At 42.0% G+C, this 14505-nt stretch overlaps 1 protein-coding gene across 1 annotated transcript; it reads left to right on the top strand.

The window, feature by feature from the left end:
- Window positions 1–256: 256 nt before the first annotated feature.
- LOC115580881 (fibulin-7-like) lies at window positions 257–8332 on the top strand. The gene is made up of 8 exons (XM_030415605.1): window positions 257–451; window positions 2386–2545; window positions 2630–2800; window positions 3408–3533; window positions 4870–5055; window positions 5136–5273; window positions 6028–6163; window positions 6283–8332. Exons 1-8 carry the CDS (start codon window positions 383–385, stop codon window positions 6644–6646), a joined length of 1350 nt encoding a protein of 449 aa, XP_030271465.1. The 5' UTR covers window positions 257–382; the 3' UTR covers window positions 6647–8332.
- The last annotated feature ends 6173 nt before the right edge of the window (window positions 8333–14505 follow it).

Below are 14505 nucleotides of genomic sequence, written 5' to 3'. Positions count from 1 at the left end.
CAAATGCAGCAATATGAGCGCAAATTAAGATGACAGATTGTAGCTGAGTGAATGTTGAGTGGTATTATTTTTAATCTAATATGCCTCATATTTCTGGATGGATCGTACATGCTGCGGTTCAGTTTTCTTCCACAGGAAGTGCAACCAAGTTAAGTAAAGGGATCATAATGTGGCCACATTTCTCCTGAAGTCTCTTTTCCCTGATTGGCTGCTGAAGAGTAAACCCAACATTCCTCAGCGGTTTGCTGCAGCAGCTTTTCCACTGCCGACCGTGGTCACTCTCTCACCTGGAGTCCCTGCACACGCTCGGAGATCACACGCCGCCTGCACCTTTCCACACATCTGAGGACTGATCGTCGACTGCGCAGGGATCAGTGGAAACATGCTTGCGTCAACTGCGATTGTCACCACCCTGTTGTGTTTCTGCTCGCTCCATCCTACTTTTGGGCAGGTGAGTGAGTGAGTGAGTGAGTGCAATGTCTCAAGTTGAAAGCCTTGAAACATGCTTACCAAGACAGAGCCTTTTCTATCCACTGAGCTGATTCATTAACTGCCATTCATGGCTCAAAAAAACTGCCCAAATCTGGTTCTTCTCTTCTTACTGTAAGTACGTAACAAGTCCCGCTGTGAATGTCCTTGCTTTGCATCACAGAAGGTTTTTGAGGGAGCAAACCTTGAGGCACCTTCACTTTGCATGCAGGCTACAGGAACAAGAGGATCCAGTGAATGAATGCACTCAATATCTCATCTGCTGCAATCCTGCCAGATGTTTCTTTAAAACACTGCATCTGTCTTTGAAAGACTCTCTTTAGAGTCTTTACATGCATGTCCTTTTGTGTTCCTGAGAGATGTCCAACATGTTTATGTGTTTATAAATGCCTATACGAATATGGATGTGAGGGTTCAGGTCTGTTTCAAGTTGCATTTTAGCGTTTCAAAGTTGGTGCACACTAACAAGAATTCACTTTCGCCGTACTGTACTGTAATCTTGAGCTCCAGTGCTGCATGCCTCCTACACCTTGTCACCCAGTTAACATGGAGCCATGCGAAATGTGGCTCAGTGCGGGCAGAAAGAGGCCTTTGACAACTACACTATAAACACCAGCCAACCCACCCTGACCGACTGAAGTCCCTCCAAACCCTGTCCAAATCAGAAAGGTGTTTTCAACAAATATTGACTCTTCTTACATAACCCCGGCTGGACGAAAAACACTAATTGGTTGTCTGAAAACATGCATGAGAGGACAGGGTGATGCTGTTGAATGAAGGAGTGGACGAGGATAGAAAACAGGGCCACTCCCTCGCCCCTCCGGCCAATAGAAAAAGGGAGGTTGTGAAACAGGTGGTGTTTATGCTGCGGGTGTATATACCTGACTGACTGACCCCGAGCTCCAAATCCACCACATCATAAAGAGCGAGTGATTCCACGTAATGCAAGCCTAATAGCTTTTTGCTGATTTCGGTTGCATAACTCCAACTCCAGACAGTGTCACCACCACATCACAAGAATAGTAACTGATTACCGTCAGAGTGTTATGACTGAGTTACAGTATCTAGCTTTGGGTGGAGGAGGTTCCTGCTTGCACAGGAAACACACTCTTATCCTGCTGCATTTAGTCACTCACATAACAGCCGGGCCTCTGTGCTGCTGCACAGGGCCTCAAGTGCACTCCTTCATGGATCTTTATTTGTTTACATACAGGGGAGCGGACGTCTGTTTTGCCTTTAATTAAAACATCTACTTGAACAATTGAGTAATGAAGCAATCGATTTAGTTCTGCACTTTAACCTCAGATATCGATAGCCGTTTGATGCGGTCAGAATGCTTTTATCCTTTCAGCAAAAGTCAAGAGTATGCTCACGGAAAAACAAACAGGTGTAATTTATGAAAAGGAATGTGGCGCCTGGAAACTGATGAGGATGACTGAGCGATTTAGTGCGTTGAAGAGGTGAATGGTGTGGTTAGTTACCAAAAATAACGCAAAAAAAAATCTTCAGCATCGTTTTTTTAAAATTTGGAAGTGAATGGAAATGTTGGAACGAATGGAAAGTCTGCTCTCTAATACATCAATGACATCTCTGGCCTGTGGTCCTTGTGGCTGTGGTCTCTTTTTCATGTTGACAAATATTTATTTTTAACCTGCTCAAGCCAGAGGAATAGCCTTTCTGTCTTCGTGAATTCAGCTAAACAGCACCGCTTTGTAAGAAATATTCATAAATAGTTACAACACAAAATCTGTAGCTTTCAACATCCAAACAGTAACACGAGCAATATCAAATCATATCATATCAAAATGATGATTCTTTTTATCAGTGAATTTCAGCTTTGAGCAAGTTGTTTTGAAACTTGAATGCACACCTTGTTCGTCCTTTGTTTTGTTGCAGGACTGTCCTAGTAGACAGGAAATTCAAGGCTCTCTGAAGCAGGTCCAGAAGCTCCTCTCGGCCCATGAAGCCTCGTACTTGCAGAGTCTTCGCAACCTGAAGAAGAAACTAAACCTGCTGCAGAGCAATGCAGGAAAACTGCCTACAAGAGCCACCAACAGTAAGCAAAACCATCAGAAAAATGGTAAAATATCTGCCATTTTGCTTTTCTTTTTTTTTTTATCACCCTCCACATTTCCAACAGGTACCTGCCCAAAATTGGATGCACCCGCCAATGGGAGAAAACTAGGCAAGTCACACAGCGTGGGCCACGAGGTTCACTTTCTGTGCGACCCTGGTTATGAACTTGTAGGATCAGAGAGCAGGTTCTGTCAGGAAAGCCTGGCTTGGAGTGGCCAGCAGACTTCCTGCAGAGGTGAGAGACACTGATCCACCTGGCCGCACCGTGGCGGTCACTCTCGCCACTGCCTCCTCCTCCTCCTCTTCTTTCCACCAGTTTCTCTCCGCTTCTCCAACCTGACACTGTTATCAAACCCACTGATCACTTTTTACAACCGTGTCATTGTCCTCTTTGTAACCTCCCCTTGCTCTCTCCTCTTTTTGTGCTTCATGCATGTCACCAACGTTCTTTCCATGTAGAGATACATTGCATATGTGACCCGTGATCATATTTCCTCTTTATGCACTTTGGTCGTCGTTCAGAGAGCTTATTGAATGCCGCGACATGCGATATTCCAACCTCGTCTCCAGCCGCCGTCTGACAGCTCGCTGACTTTAAGATAACAGCTCAAAGGCTGTTTGATCAAGGCAGGGCGTCCGCTACTCTTTGCCTGCGCCTCATATCAACTCATCTGCTCCCATTTTATCCTTATTCCCTCTCTAACATACATATACCATGATGTCACTTTCTTTTATCTTTCAGCATCAGAGATATTTGGTTGCATATGCCCCCCTCTAAAAGGTTTAGATGCCGCAGTGGAGTTTCCTCGTATAACCCCTCGTTTTTTTGTCTTTTCCCTCAGACATCAATGAGTGTGCGTCCTCTCCTTGCTTGAATGGCGGGACATGTGTGGATGAAGTGAACCAGTTCTCTTGTGTCTGTGCCAAAGGCTGGTCTGGAGCCACCTGTCAGAGCCCCGTGCCAACATGTAGGTTGTGAGCACCACATACTCAGACCACACACACATATTTTCACCTCACAGTTGAATAGCTGTTCACATCTAGATAACATGTAGCACTGTTTTCACACCAAATGTTCAATATTAAGACCTACTGCACATTTGACAAGTACTTCAGTGCAGAGCACACTATTTACAGGCTAGTATCCAAATCCTCCCAGTCTGCTAAAGGGGATTACATTGGCCAGTGCCAATACACGCCAGTGCTACCACAAAGTGGGTTTTATTGAATTCCAGCCTTAAGTCCAACACGATGGCAGTTGATAGGCAGCCGGTGCCTGGGTTTGTCATGATTTTGTCTTGTTTTTGAATAGTTTCACACAACCATACAGTTTGGTACTGTGGATCACCTCAAACGCGTGTGAGGGCAATTTAGGTGACCATCACTGAGCCCACATTGGATATCATCATTTGAAAGTTTTGATAATGTATTGGTAATAAAGCAGCAAAATGTTGGTGATGATAATATGGTTGGGATCTTCACATTAAAAGTTTGACATCAAGGTATTGCCGTCTTTCAGCTGTAACTGCCTTTGAGCAACAAGCATCAATGACGTATATACATAGTCCACTTCTCCACAACCTGCCAGAGTCTTGTGCTCGGCCATGGAGTGCAACAGCTTAACATGCAGTGTTAAGCTGTTGCACATTCATTTCAATTCATTTCATTTCATCATGTCTCATATTTCATTTCTCTTCCTCACTTCCCTGGGGCGGTAAAATGTCAACTAAAAGTCCCTCTTATTCTTCAGCACATAATGAATCCGAACCTTATTGATAGGATTCCTTAAATTGATTTAGAACTTTGATGTACTGCTCGGAAAGTGTCTTATTCCCATTTTATCAAATACTGATGCTTTTGAATGGCGGGTCAGGTCAGCCGCCAACCCAAAGACTCTACAAAACCCCCAACCGAAATACATGCATCATAAGCATATTGTAGTTGTTGTCTTTTTTCATCACATAGCCACTGGTGAATTTAGACAAGTAGAGGAGCTGCACATTAGATTAAAGCTCCTAATCCTTTGATGGACTGAAAAAGGCAACATTTCTTGCTCAAAGCAATATACGAGCGCTTTGTGCTGATAAAATTCAGTTACTTTTCTCTTTAATTCCATTTAATACTTGTGACTGACTCTGTCTCACTCTACAATGTCACATCAACGATGCCTGTCACACATTTTCTGTTAATGAATCACTGATTGAACTGAGCCGATACACAGCTGCTGCACTGAAAGTATAACAGCGGGGAATGAAAACAGTCTACAGCTGCTTACTTCTTCTCCTTCCTGTCCTCCTCATTCAGTCTTTGTCACCATCACAAACACCTCTGCCGCCACATCCCCAGCCACCGCTGCTGCTTCCACCTTGCCGGCTGCCACCACCGGGCCCTTTGTTCGTCCATCACGTTGCACTGTAACGCAGGGTACCACCCACTGCACCTGTGAGCCGGGGTACACCATCTCTGGCAGGGACAGCAACACTTGCACTGGTACGACTGTCCTGTAACTACATCAGATATACACATTTACATGCAAGATATTAACTGTGTGTGTGTTTTGTTCACTTTAGATATAGATGAATGTGAGCTGTTCCATAATGGCCAGGCTGGGAGACTGTGTTTACATGCTTGTGTTAACACCCCTGGTGGCTACCGTTGTTCCTGTCCTGTCGGATACAATGTGACCCGCGATGGACGCAGCTGTAAAGGTGTTTTTTCTTCTTCTAAACTTTGTTTTACTTGTCACTTCAATGTTCAAAATCTGTCCTCAATATAATTTGAAGACTTAATACATTGGAATTAATTAAAATGCCTTAAAACGACTCAAGCTTTGTCATATATTTTGTTGAGTTGTGTACTTAAATCATTATAATGTTCAAACCCAAAGAAATCGTCAAATTTGTCAGTCCTTTCTTAATCATCACTTATGACCCTATAGAAGTGTGTAATGCTGGTTTTATCTGCCGAGACCTAACTTAATATAACTGGGAGCTGTAAACTGAATTGCCCGTATGGGATAAATAAAGTTTTCTGAACTGAACTGAACTGAACTTACCAGTTGCTTATTATTTTGCTGTTATATTATTCGGCTTATTTCTAGGCATCAACAATTCTGGAGGAAGATAATTGATTGTTGCGTCTCATTTCAAGCTCTTCAATGCTTTGAATGAAAAGGAATGGGATAGAAGGAATAGAATCAGTTACTTACAAACAGCGACTGTCATATCGTCTATAGTGGATTTCAGGAGCAAACACAACAAACCCCAGCCCTAGATTTTGAATGACTTTTTCCTTGGAGCTGAAAAATTAAAGAAGCTTTACAGTAAAAATGTAAGGCAAATTACATCAACAATGTACATAACAAAAATCTCCAGAAGTTAGATTTACTTTGTGTATGGTATCAATGATAATACAACTAACTTTTCTGTTTTATTAAATGTCTGGTGTTGTTTTTTTCCTCAGACATCGATGAGTGTGCCAACAGACAAAACAACTGCACAAAGGACCAGATGTGCATTAACACATACGGTGGTTTCCAATGTGTCCGTGTGGACTGCCCTAAAATCCCTAATGCTACATACATCAAGACGTCGCCAATGTGAGCATCATCCTTAATATTTTTTTAATATCCAACTTCACTCCCCATTATCCAAATAAGAGTGTTTTTTTTATTATTATTTAGAAGCATTGTCCACAGTGTTTCACTTCTCTTTCCAGGCGTTGTGAACGTAACCCCTGTCCCTTGGACAACAAAGCATGTTCTCAGACCCCAAACTCCTTCTCCTACCATTACCTGGCTGTTGTGTCCAACCTGTCGGCTCCTCGTGTCATGTTCAGGGTCTCAGCATTGCGCCCGATAGGAGACACACTTCGCTTCTCTCTGCTGGGTGGAAAACAAGCTCGACGCCACTTCACAGTCCAGCGTTCAGATCGTGTGACAGGGCAGCTGATGCTGGTGAGCCCCGTGCAGGGCCCTGCAACGCTGGAGGCAGAGGTGGAGATGAGCGAGCTAGAGAGACGAGTCCAGCTGGGGAGGTACATCACCAAAGTGACCATGTTTGTTTCCCAGTATGAGTTCTAGTAAGAGAGGGGTGAAAGTGGAAACACAATTAGAGCACAACGGCCAAACATAGGTCTGGTCTGGATTTAGCTAAAGACTCTATATTTGGTCATGGAAGTGTGATAATCTGATATATTGTGGTGGCCATCTTTAAAGCTGGTTGTACTGTTGCTCAAGGGGGTGCTGCAGCCAGGTCTCAAAAGTGTACTTAAGCGAGAATGAATACACATATTGACCCTTAGTAAGGCTTTGTATTCAGGTTCTTGTAATACGCACTAATATATAGGTCATAACACTCTTATAAGTCCTTCAAAGATGCTTATTATGTGTTATTAAAACTAAATTAGTGTTAATAATAGCATCATAAACATGTTTACTGTTAGGTTATAAGACATTTCAAAGCACTTATAAGACACTTGTTAAAGGTGCAATATGTAAGAATTTTTTGTTTTAATCTAAAATTATCACCAGAATGTGAAGAACTATACATGAGTATGTACTGTATTAAGAGTATATACAGAAGACAGTATGCTAACCAGGTAGTCCCGTGCCTGAAAACTTCTTTCTCCAAAGCTCCTGTGCTACTGGTGAAAACATCAATCCTCCCCTGATTGTCCGGCTATGCTTTAATGCTCAAAAAACACATCAGTTCTTTCCAATGCTGCAGCCCTGTATACCCCCTCTGTATGAAACTCTCAGTTTAAGTGCCTGGCTCTTTAAGGCCCCGCCTCCTGAATACCCAATATGCCCTAATTGGTCAGCTCACACATATCTGAGCAAGCACTGCTAATAGTGACAGAGGAGCTGTGCTTAATCTGGTTTTAAGTGCCAAACTAGCTGCTAGTCATAAATTATGCCAATGTGTGACGTGGTGACACAGTATGAAGTCACAAAGTCACAGTGGGACAACTGACACGGCATTTCAGGAGCAGTGTTTTCCGTGGGAGAGGTGAGTTTTTGTAGGTGCTGACTTGGGCCTTTTTTAACTTTCAGGATCTTTTACATGTATGAGAACAAATATAACACTGAAGGAAAGGAATGGCTTATAATCTACCAATAAAAGTGTTCATGCTGCTTTTATTAACAGTTATATGGTTTTAATAATAATGTAAGGAGGAATTATAAGGGCCATTTGACCTATTAACAAACACTTACTTCAAGGACCTTTATATAAATTTATGAGCCAGATGCAATTTGTTCAGCTGTTAGGGTTAGGTTATTACCTGTCTGATAGTCTCAACGACTATGAAGGTGATCCTTGATCCTAAAACCTCACCTGACTGAAGTGATGGATGAATTAACATGTCTAGCAACGTGCAACAATTGTTTTTTAAAATGGGTTCTTTAGGGCCACTGATATTAAGCAACAGAAGTAAAAACTGAGTGACGCAAATCTTGTTGATTTAACCATAAGAGCATGTATTCCGTATAGATTACCTTAAACATATTTATTGCACGAAGTGTAGGAAAGGTGAACTACACAGCAAAGAGTAAAAGCATTCAACATCCAAAGTCCAACCTGAAAGAAAAGGCTATTTTTGTAAATGGGAGTCCAGCTATGTTGACAAGTATGTTCCGTATGCTGGACATATAATCATGATGTGTGAGGATTTTGTAATTCTCTTTTTGTTTAATTTATAGTATGGTTTCACTACAGCTATATCTTCCTCCAATACAGTCATTAAAACACAATGTAAACCCTTAAAAGTGTGGTGTTTTATTTGCAAATGCATAAAATGTTGGCTCTCTCTGAACTCTCTGCCTCGTGGATGATGCTATAAGAGCATATATATAGAAGCGGTGATATATGTGAGCAGAGGTTGTTTAGGAAACACTTCAGTTCTCACAGTACAGAGCAGTGCTGTTCAGCGGACAGAAAGCCAAAGACAGGCTGCTCAAAGGGCCACTGTGTTCTTACAGTGGATGCATAACCTTCGCTTTTAAATTTCCAGAACAAGCGCACTGAGAAATGTCAGTAATGCGTGTGTGATCATTTTTCCCTTCATGAAATGGTAGCATTTTAGATGCACGTGGTGAAATGTGTCACCTGTGCGCTGCAGCAGCCATCTATCGTCTCCTCGGTGTTATACAACTCTCTGAAAAAGGAACCACTCATGAGTACATCTGTGGAGGGTTAGGCAAGAGTGCAGGTTCGCTGGACACAAACAGGATGTCTTTAGTTGAACAGGGGGCTCCAGACTGTGACTGAGACTCACTGATGACACCACAGAGGGGGGAGGGGGGAGGCGAGGGTGTGCTCTGGCCATGGGATCCTAAAACGAGATTGCACGCTGAGTGAAGAAAAAAGAGATGCATGGAGATAGGTAGACAGACAGAGAGTGATGGCTGAATAGAGAAGGCTGAATAGTGGACGATTCACGCCAGCCAGTCAGTCAGTCACTGGCCGAGGGGTGCGGGCTGAATTAAAAACTGCTGTCTTTATTACCACCACAGAATAGACCTCTCACTGTTCTTCACTCTGCAATGGAAGAATAAGCGAGAGGTGAATGGGGGGCTGTCCTTATGTTTGCCCCTCTGGGAGAGGTGATGACTCAGTCTCCAAAGTTCAACCAGACTGCTTTTCTGCTCTTGTCCTCCCATAGCTCCCATCCAAGCACCCAAATAAAAAGCATCTCTGCTTATCAACAACTTATTCTTTCAGTGTTTCCCTGCTTGGGCACCGACATACAAACTGTGATCTGGGATCTGGAAGCCCAAGGAAGCACGTCCAAGGGTTGACATTTGTACCAAATGTTGCATATCATGCACACACAAAATGCTTATTAGCCACCTTTCACATCAGGGGTAGAGGGGATGGTGGTTGGCAGCCTTGTTGGCTTCGAATTACACCACGGGATATTATTAAGGGATCTGGGGACATTTACATGACAAGTTTTTGTGGTGACCAAAACCTGCTATTTTTCACTGGAAGTCGGAGCATTTCTCTCTGTGATCATGCCGATCAAAACAGGTATTTTAAGCCAAACCATTTTGTTTCCCTAACCCTAAACAAGTGGTTTATGTGCGTGAACCTTACCAGAGCATAAGCACAGTGCTGTGACAAGAAGGAAGATTCCCCCTATCAAACGTAAAGTTGCAAAATATAGAAATTAAATTACTCAGCTAGCATTTATTCTGCCAATTAGGTTGAATCTGGTGTTCTGTCTGTGCTGTTTCACCCCTCACTGTCCCCTCCTTTATGCCGCACCTCCACCATATCACATTACATCCAGCTTCTCATCCTTCCAGCCCCACTCCTCCATCTCCACCACCACCACCACCCTTTCTCAACATTTATCACACCGTACAGATAACAAAAAAAACAACAAAAAAAAAACGCTAATGAGTGCTTGCAGTGTGTTCTAGACTGAAATCAATATCCTGATCTCAGTCTGGTAGTGAGGCATGGTCATGAGAAACCAGCACTCTCTCTTTGACAGCAGGCCTGGTTATCAAGGGTGCTTACTTTTTGAAAGGGAATACCTCGGTCTCGTCTGAAGTTTAACGGAACAAAGGAGAGTGTTACTGGGTTTGCCGAGGCTCCAGAGAGTGCAGACAGGACTTCACAGTCAGTTTGGCTCGGGGCCATTTGATGTGGGCATGCAGGTAGGGAGGTGGGGGGGGATATCAGGCATGCCAGTTAGTGTGCACAGAAGTTGTCTTCAGGCCTGTGCTGCAGGTCAGTTCAGTGCTGAGCAGCCAGGATGTGATGGTTATCGTGGAGTAGGCTGGAGTGGACACCCTGTCTGCTCTTGCACTATTAAAATGTTGATGCTGTTTCTGTTTCTCTCTGCTGTGTCAGCTCGATACATACTCATTTATCTTGTAGTGTGGTTTCTGCTTTGCTCCATGCAAAGTGGAAAAAGACCAAATATCTGCAATTTATGCTCAGATTAAGGCTTTGTATCAAGGCTTTTATTTCTCAACTGATTTGGGTTTATTTGTTGAGACCATGGGGTCAGATTTCTAAGACTGATACTGTCATGAGATAATTTTCTAAGGCTGGGAATTTTTTTTACCTGCAGAAACACATCTATAATGATCAAATGTACAGGCCTGATGGTGGTGCTGAAGGGAGTCATGGAAATTTGAATTTATATTTACAGATGCATTTGGGACTACTCATTAAGCAGGAAAAGGAAACAGTAGAAATGCTTCACTTTGAAAAAAACACAAATATTTAATCCTTTCTTTGTTTAGCGATCAAAATCTGTTGATGAGCAATAAAAGGGCATCTTGAAAAACTGCTTACAACAGCACAAATTAAAAGCTACTAGGACAGTGATGGATTTTTATATTGGCTGTATGCTCAATCCTCTGACTATCAAAAGACTATCTGTTCATATGATACTAACACAACTTCACTCCCATCTTTGAGCTGAGAAACACAGAGTGGAAACAAGGATCACTGTCATAATACTTTCTGACTGTACTTTATAATGTACAAGCCGACTGTGGAAAAGGTATTGAAACAGGAAATGAACATTTTATATGAAAGCTGCTGAAAACTACAGAACAAAGACTCCAACATTCGACAATGAAAGTGAATGAGCACTTCTGTGGCCGCCTCGACATTTATTACCAGGAAGATTTGGACATTTTTCCTGTTTAACGTTCACCTCTTCTCTCTCTCTCTGTTATTGTTAGGCCTCCTTTAATAAAACAGGTCACATCCGTCTTTGTTGTGAGAATGAATGTAATTATTGTGGCTCAGAGTGTGAACAAGCATGTGTATTACATTCCCAAAGTTACACCAGTCTTGTTTAAAACATTTTGCTCTGGAAAACTGTCTGCACGGTAGAGCTGCTTTGAATATCTACCACGTCTAATAATCAGACTATTACTGTAGACCTTTTCTTGTTATATTTAAGAATCACAGCACCTTTACATTAACTTACGGTGTCAGAGGCAGGTGCATAACTTGAGTCTGTCTGGACAAACCCTGAGCCCTGATAATGAAACGATGACACGACACAAGATCGATTCTACGCCCAATGGCTGAATCCTGCCGGGACCTCGATTAACCTTCCACATTTACAGTCTTAGTGCAGTAAGTCACTCAATCTGTGATAAAGTGTGAGAACCGTATATGCCTGTGTGTCAGAACAGGCCTAAACATGACATATGTTGAAGGGGTGAAGATTGAAAGGAGTCACTCAATAGTTGAGGTGAGAAGTTTTTCAGATTGTGAGGACAGAAATAAGACAATATCATGAACAAATTTTGATACGGTTAAGGGCATGTCTGTGCCTGTTTAGTTAGAAATAAAGAGTAGTCATAAGAGTGGATGTCGTTAAGTCACAGGGTGAAGGGTAGACATAGTCTTGCTGTGCAGTTGCAGTGGAAGTTCAGCTGAATTTGGTAATTCACATTTAGATATTGATTCCTTTATGATTAACAAGTACCTAATGCTACAGTCACATGTACATGCACACTTTTAATTAAATTTCCTGATTATTCTCACAAACTCTTAGGATCATTTTCAATGCATCAACCTATAAATCAGACACCCGGCCTGCTCTTGCACAATTAAGACACAGATGCTTCCTTTTTCTTCTCTCTGCTGTTCTCAGCTCAATGCTTGCTCCATTATTGCTCAGTCAAATATTAATAAGCATATACATTTTTTTCTATATGTCTCAAAGTCATGGCAAAGGAAACCACGGTGTCACACTGCCCCCTGCTGGTCTGAGAGGAGACATGCTTTATGAGGCTGATAGATTTATATTTATCTAATACAGGTTTGTCAAAAAGAATATTACAAAAGAATATGACAAGGTACAGTGTGATCACATTAATCTGAACAACCTAAGAAACGACACATGTTCTTTAAGTTCAGAGTGTAGGTTTGTCATCAAAATGTATTTGAAACTATGATTAAATAATTAAATCCTGTGATATATGTGATTTAGAGGATAATTCCCTTTAATTTTTAACTTTGAGGCTATATTTGATATGATGATATTGTTTTTGTGTAGCTTGAAACCTTTTCTTCTGAGGTTTTGGTGCTATAGCAAAAACTCGAGAGGAAAACAGATTCTACTAGGTGCTGATGTGAGTGTACACACACGCAGACATAGACATACATTATATTTATTGGGCTGCCCTCATTGCTGAAATCTTACCATTGTTCTCTTATATTGCAATGTTTAAGAATCACAGCACATGAGAGAGCTCTTATATTGAAATTACATTGCAACACAAGATCAATTCTACACCCATGACTGAAACCTGCTTGATTGAACACTACTTTCTGTGGATTTAAGCCCGGCTTTAATTTCTTGTCGTTAACATTCACAGTCCAAAGCTTCACAATGCAGTATGTCACTCAATCTCTGATAAAGTGTGAGCAGTATACATGCCTTTGTGTCAGAACAGGCCTAAACATGTGATGATTGAAAGCGACAAATCAATAGTTGGGGTGAAGTTCTTCTGTTTCCAATAGGTTTCGTGAGAAAAGACACCCATTCATCTCCATCATGATTAGCAGTAAGCTTTTCCCTGTTACTAAACACTTGAGCCTGCTGCAAAATGGCTTTTCAATACATCACTTTTAAGGAGGCCCTGATTTCAACTCACTGATTCAAAGAAGGAGGGGAACCTTTCTGGAGATGAACGACTCTCCAGAAATGTCACCATCAGTGTTGGAAACTGGCAAAGCAGCAAAAAGAGGTATGACCATATCTTATTAATCACACGCAAGAAAAAACAGCAAAAGAACAAGGAAAATAACTCAGAGAAAATAAATGGTCACAAGCCAGTAATCCCATTAATCAAATACAAAAAGTACTGAGACAACTTCAAACCTGACTGGAAAGTATTATAGACCAAAAACACAGTTCCTTGTCCTACAACTCAAAGACGAACATTTCAAATATGGTACGCATCAGGCATACATCTGGGAAATCTGATACAACACAAAAAAGGAAAAGCAATTTTCCCGTGCATGCTTGGGACCCAGAATCCACAGGATATAACACATGTGTTTGAGCAAACGATTGTTTATACCTCAGATCACAAACCCAACCAATCATAAACGGGTTTTTCTGCCACTGAAACAGCAAGCTACCATTTTAAAATGACCCCTTACCTCTGAGGGTAATGCCCCTTTAAAGTGGTAATCTCAAAGAGCTGACTTGTGCAGTTAACGTGCTGACTTGTTTGTGTCTGTGTACAACTACTCCACGAGCCTTTAATTGCTCTCCGGGACGAAAAAAGTTTTGGGTATTTTTTAATTCATTGTATTGAATTGAACACAACAAAACACAACAGGCCTTTTCACACAGAGAAGGCGCATTATTGCCACTTGGTTGTTCACACAGAGCAAAGCAGCTGTGTAATTCACACAGAAAGCAGAACGGAAATGTAAGAGATGGTAGGACAGATAGGGTGTTACAGTTACAATAAACTGTGTTACTGTCGTTCGGTCACATAACCTTGCTTTGTGGGACACTTGTCTTTCTTTAGATGAGTGAAATACCTGTTTAGTTACCAGACTGTCAGACCAACATGCCCTCGATACGCGCTGCCGGTTCATCCATTCACCCTGGTTCAGCTCGCCAATGCTGCGCCTCTGATACTACCTCTGGCGTATCAACGCAGGAGGGAAATTTCACCCCATGCCGCCTCCAAGACTTTCACACAGAGGAGGTGGAGAACTGGCGCAGGATCCCCAGGAGTGCATTAGAAATGTCCATATAGTCTAATTGTTTTAGCTAATTTCTGGGTTTTGTTTTATTTTGGATTTACATATTCAGTGAAAATCGAATATGATTTCAGATCTGTAACTTTAAAGGTGTGACAGGAGGGAACTTCCCCAAACCTTCACAGTGCACCTTTAACCTCTCAGCCATGATGCCCTCCACAGACCACACCCAGCC

This window comes from Sparus aurata, chromosome 4 (assembly GCF_900880675.1).
Source record: "Sparus aurata chromosome 4, fSpaAur1.1, whole genome shotgun sequence".
NCBI lineage: Eukaryota > Metazoa > Chordata > Actinopteri > Spariformes > Sparidae > Sparus > Sparus aurata.
This window is presented reverse-complemented; position numbering and strand designations above follow the sequence as displayed.

Coding starts and splice junctions, on each gene's coding strand:
- LOC115580881 (XM_030415605.1), top strand. CDS start 383: ATGCTTGCGTCAACTGCGATTGTCACCACCCTGTTGTGTTTCTGCTCG. Junction 452..2,385: donor TCCATCCTACTTTTGGGCAG/GTGAGTGAGTGA, acceptor GTTTTGTTGCAG/GACTGTCCTAGTAGACAGGA. Junction 5,274..6,027: donor CGATGGACGCAGCTGTAAAG/GTGTTTTTTCTT, acceptor TTTTTTCCTCAG/ACATCGATGAGTGTGCCAAC.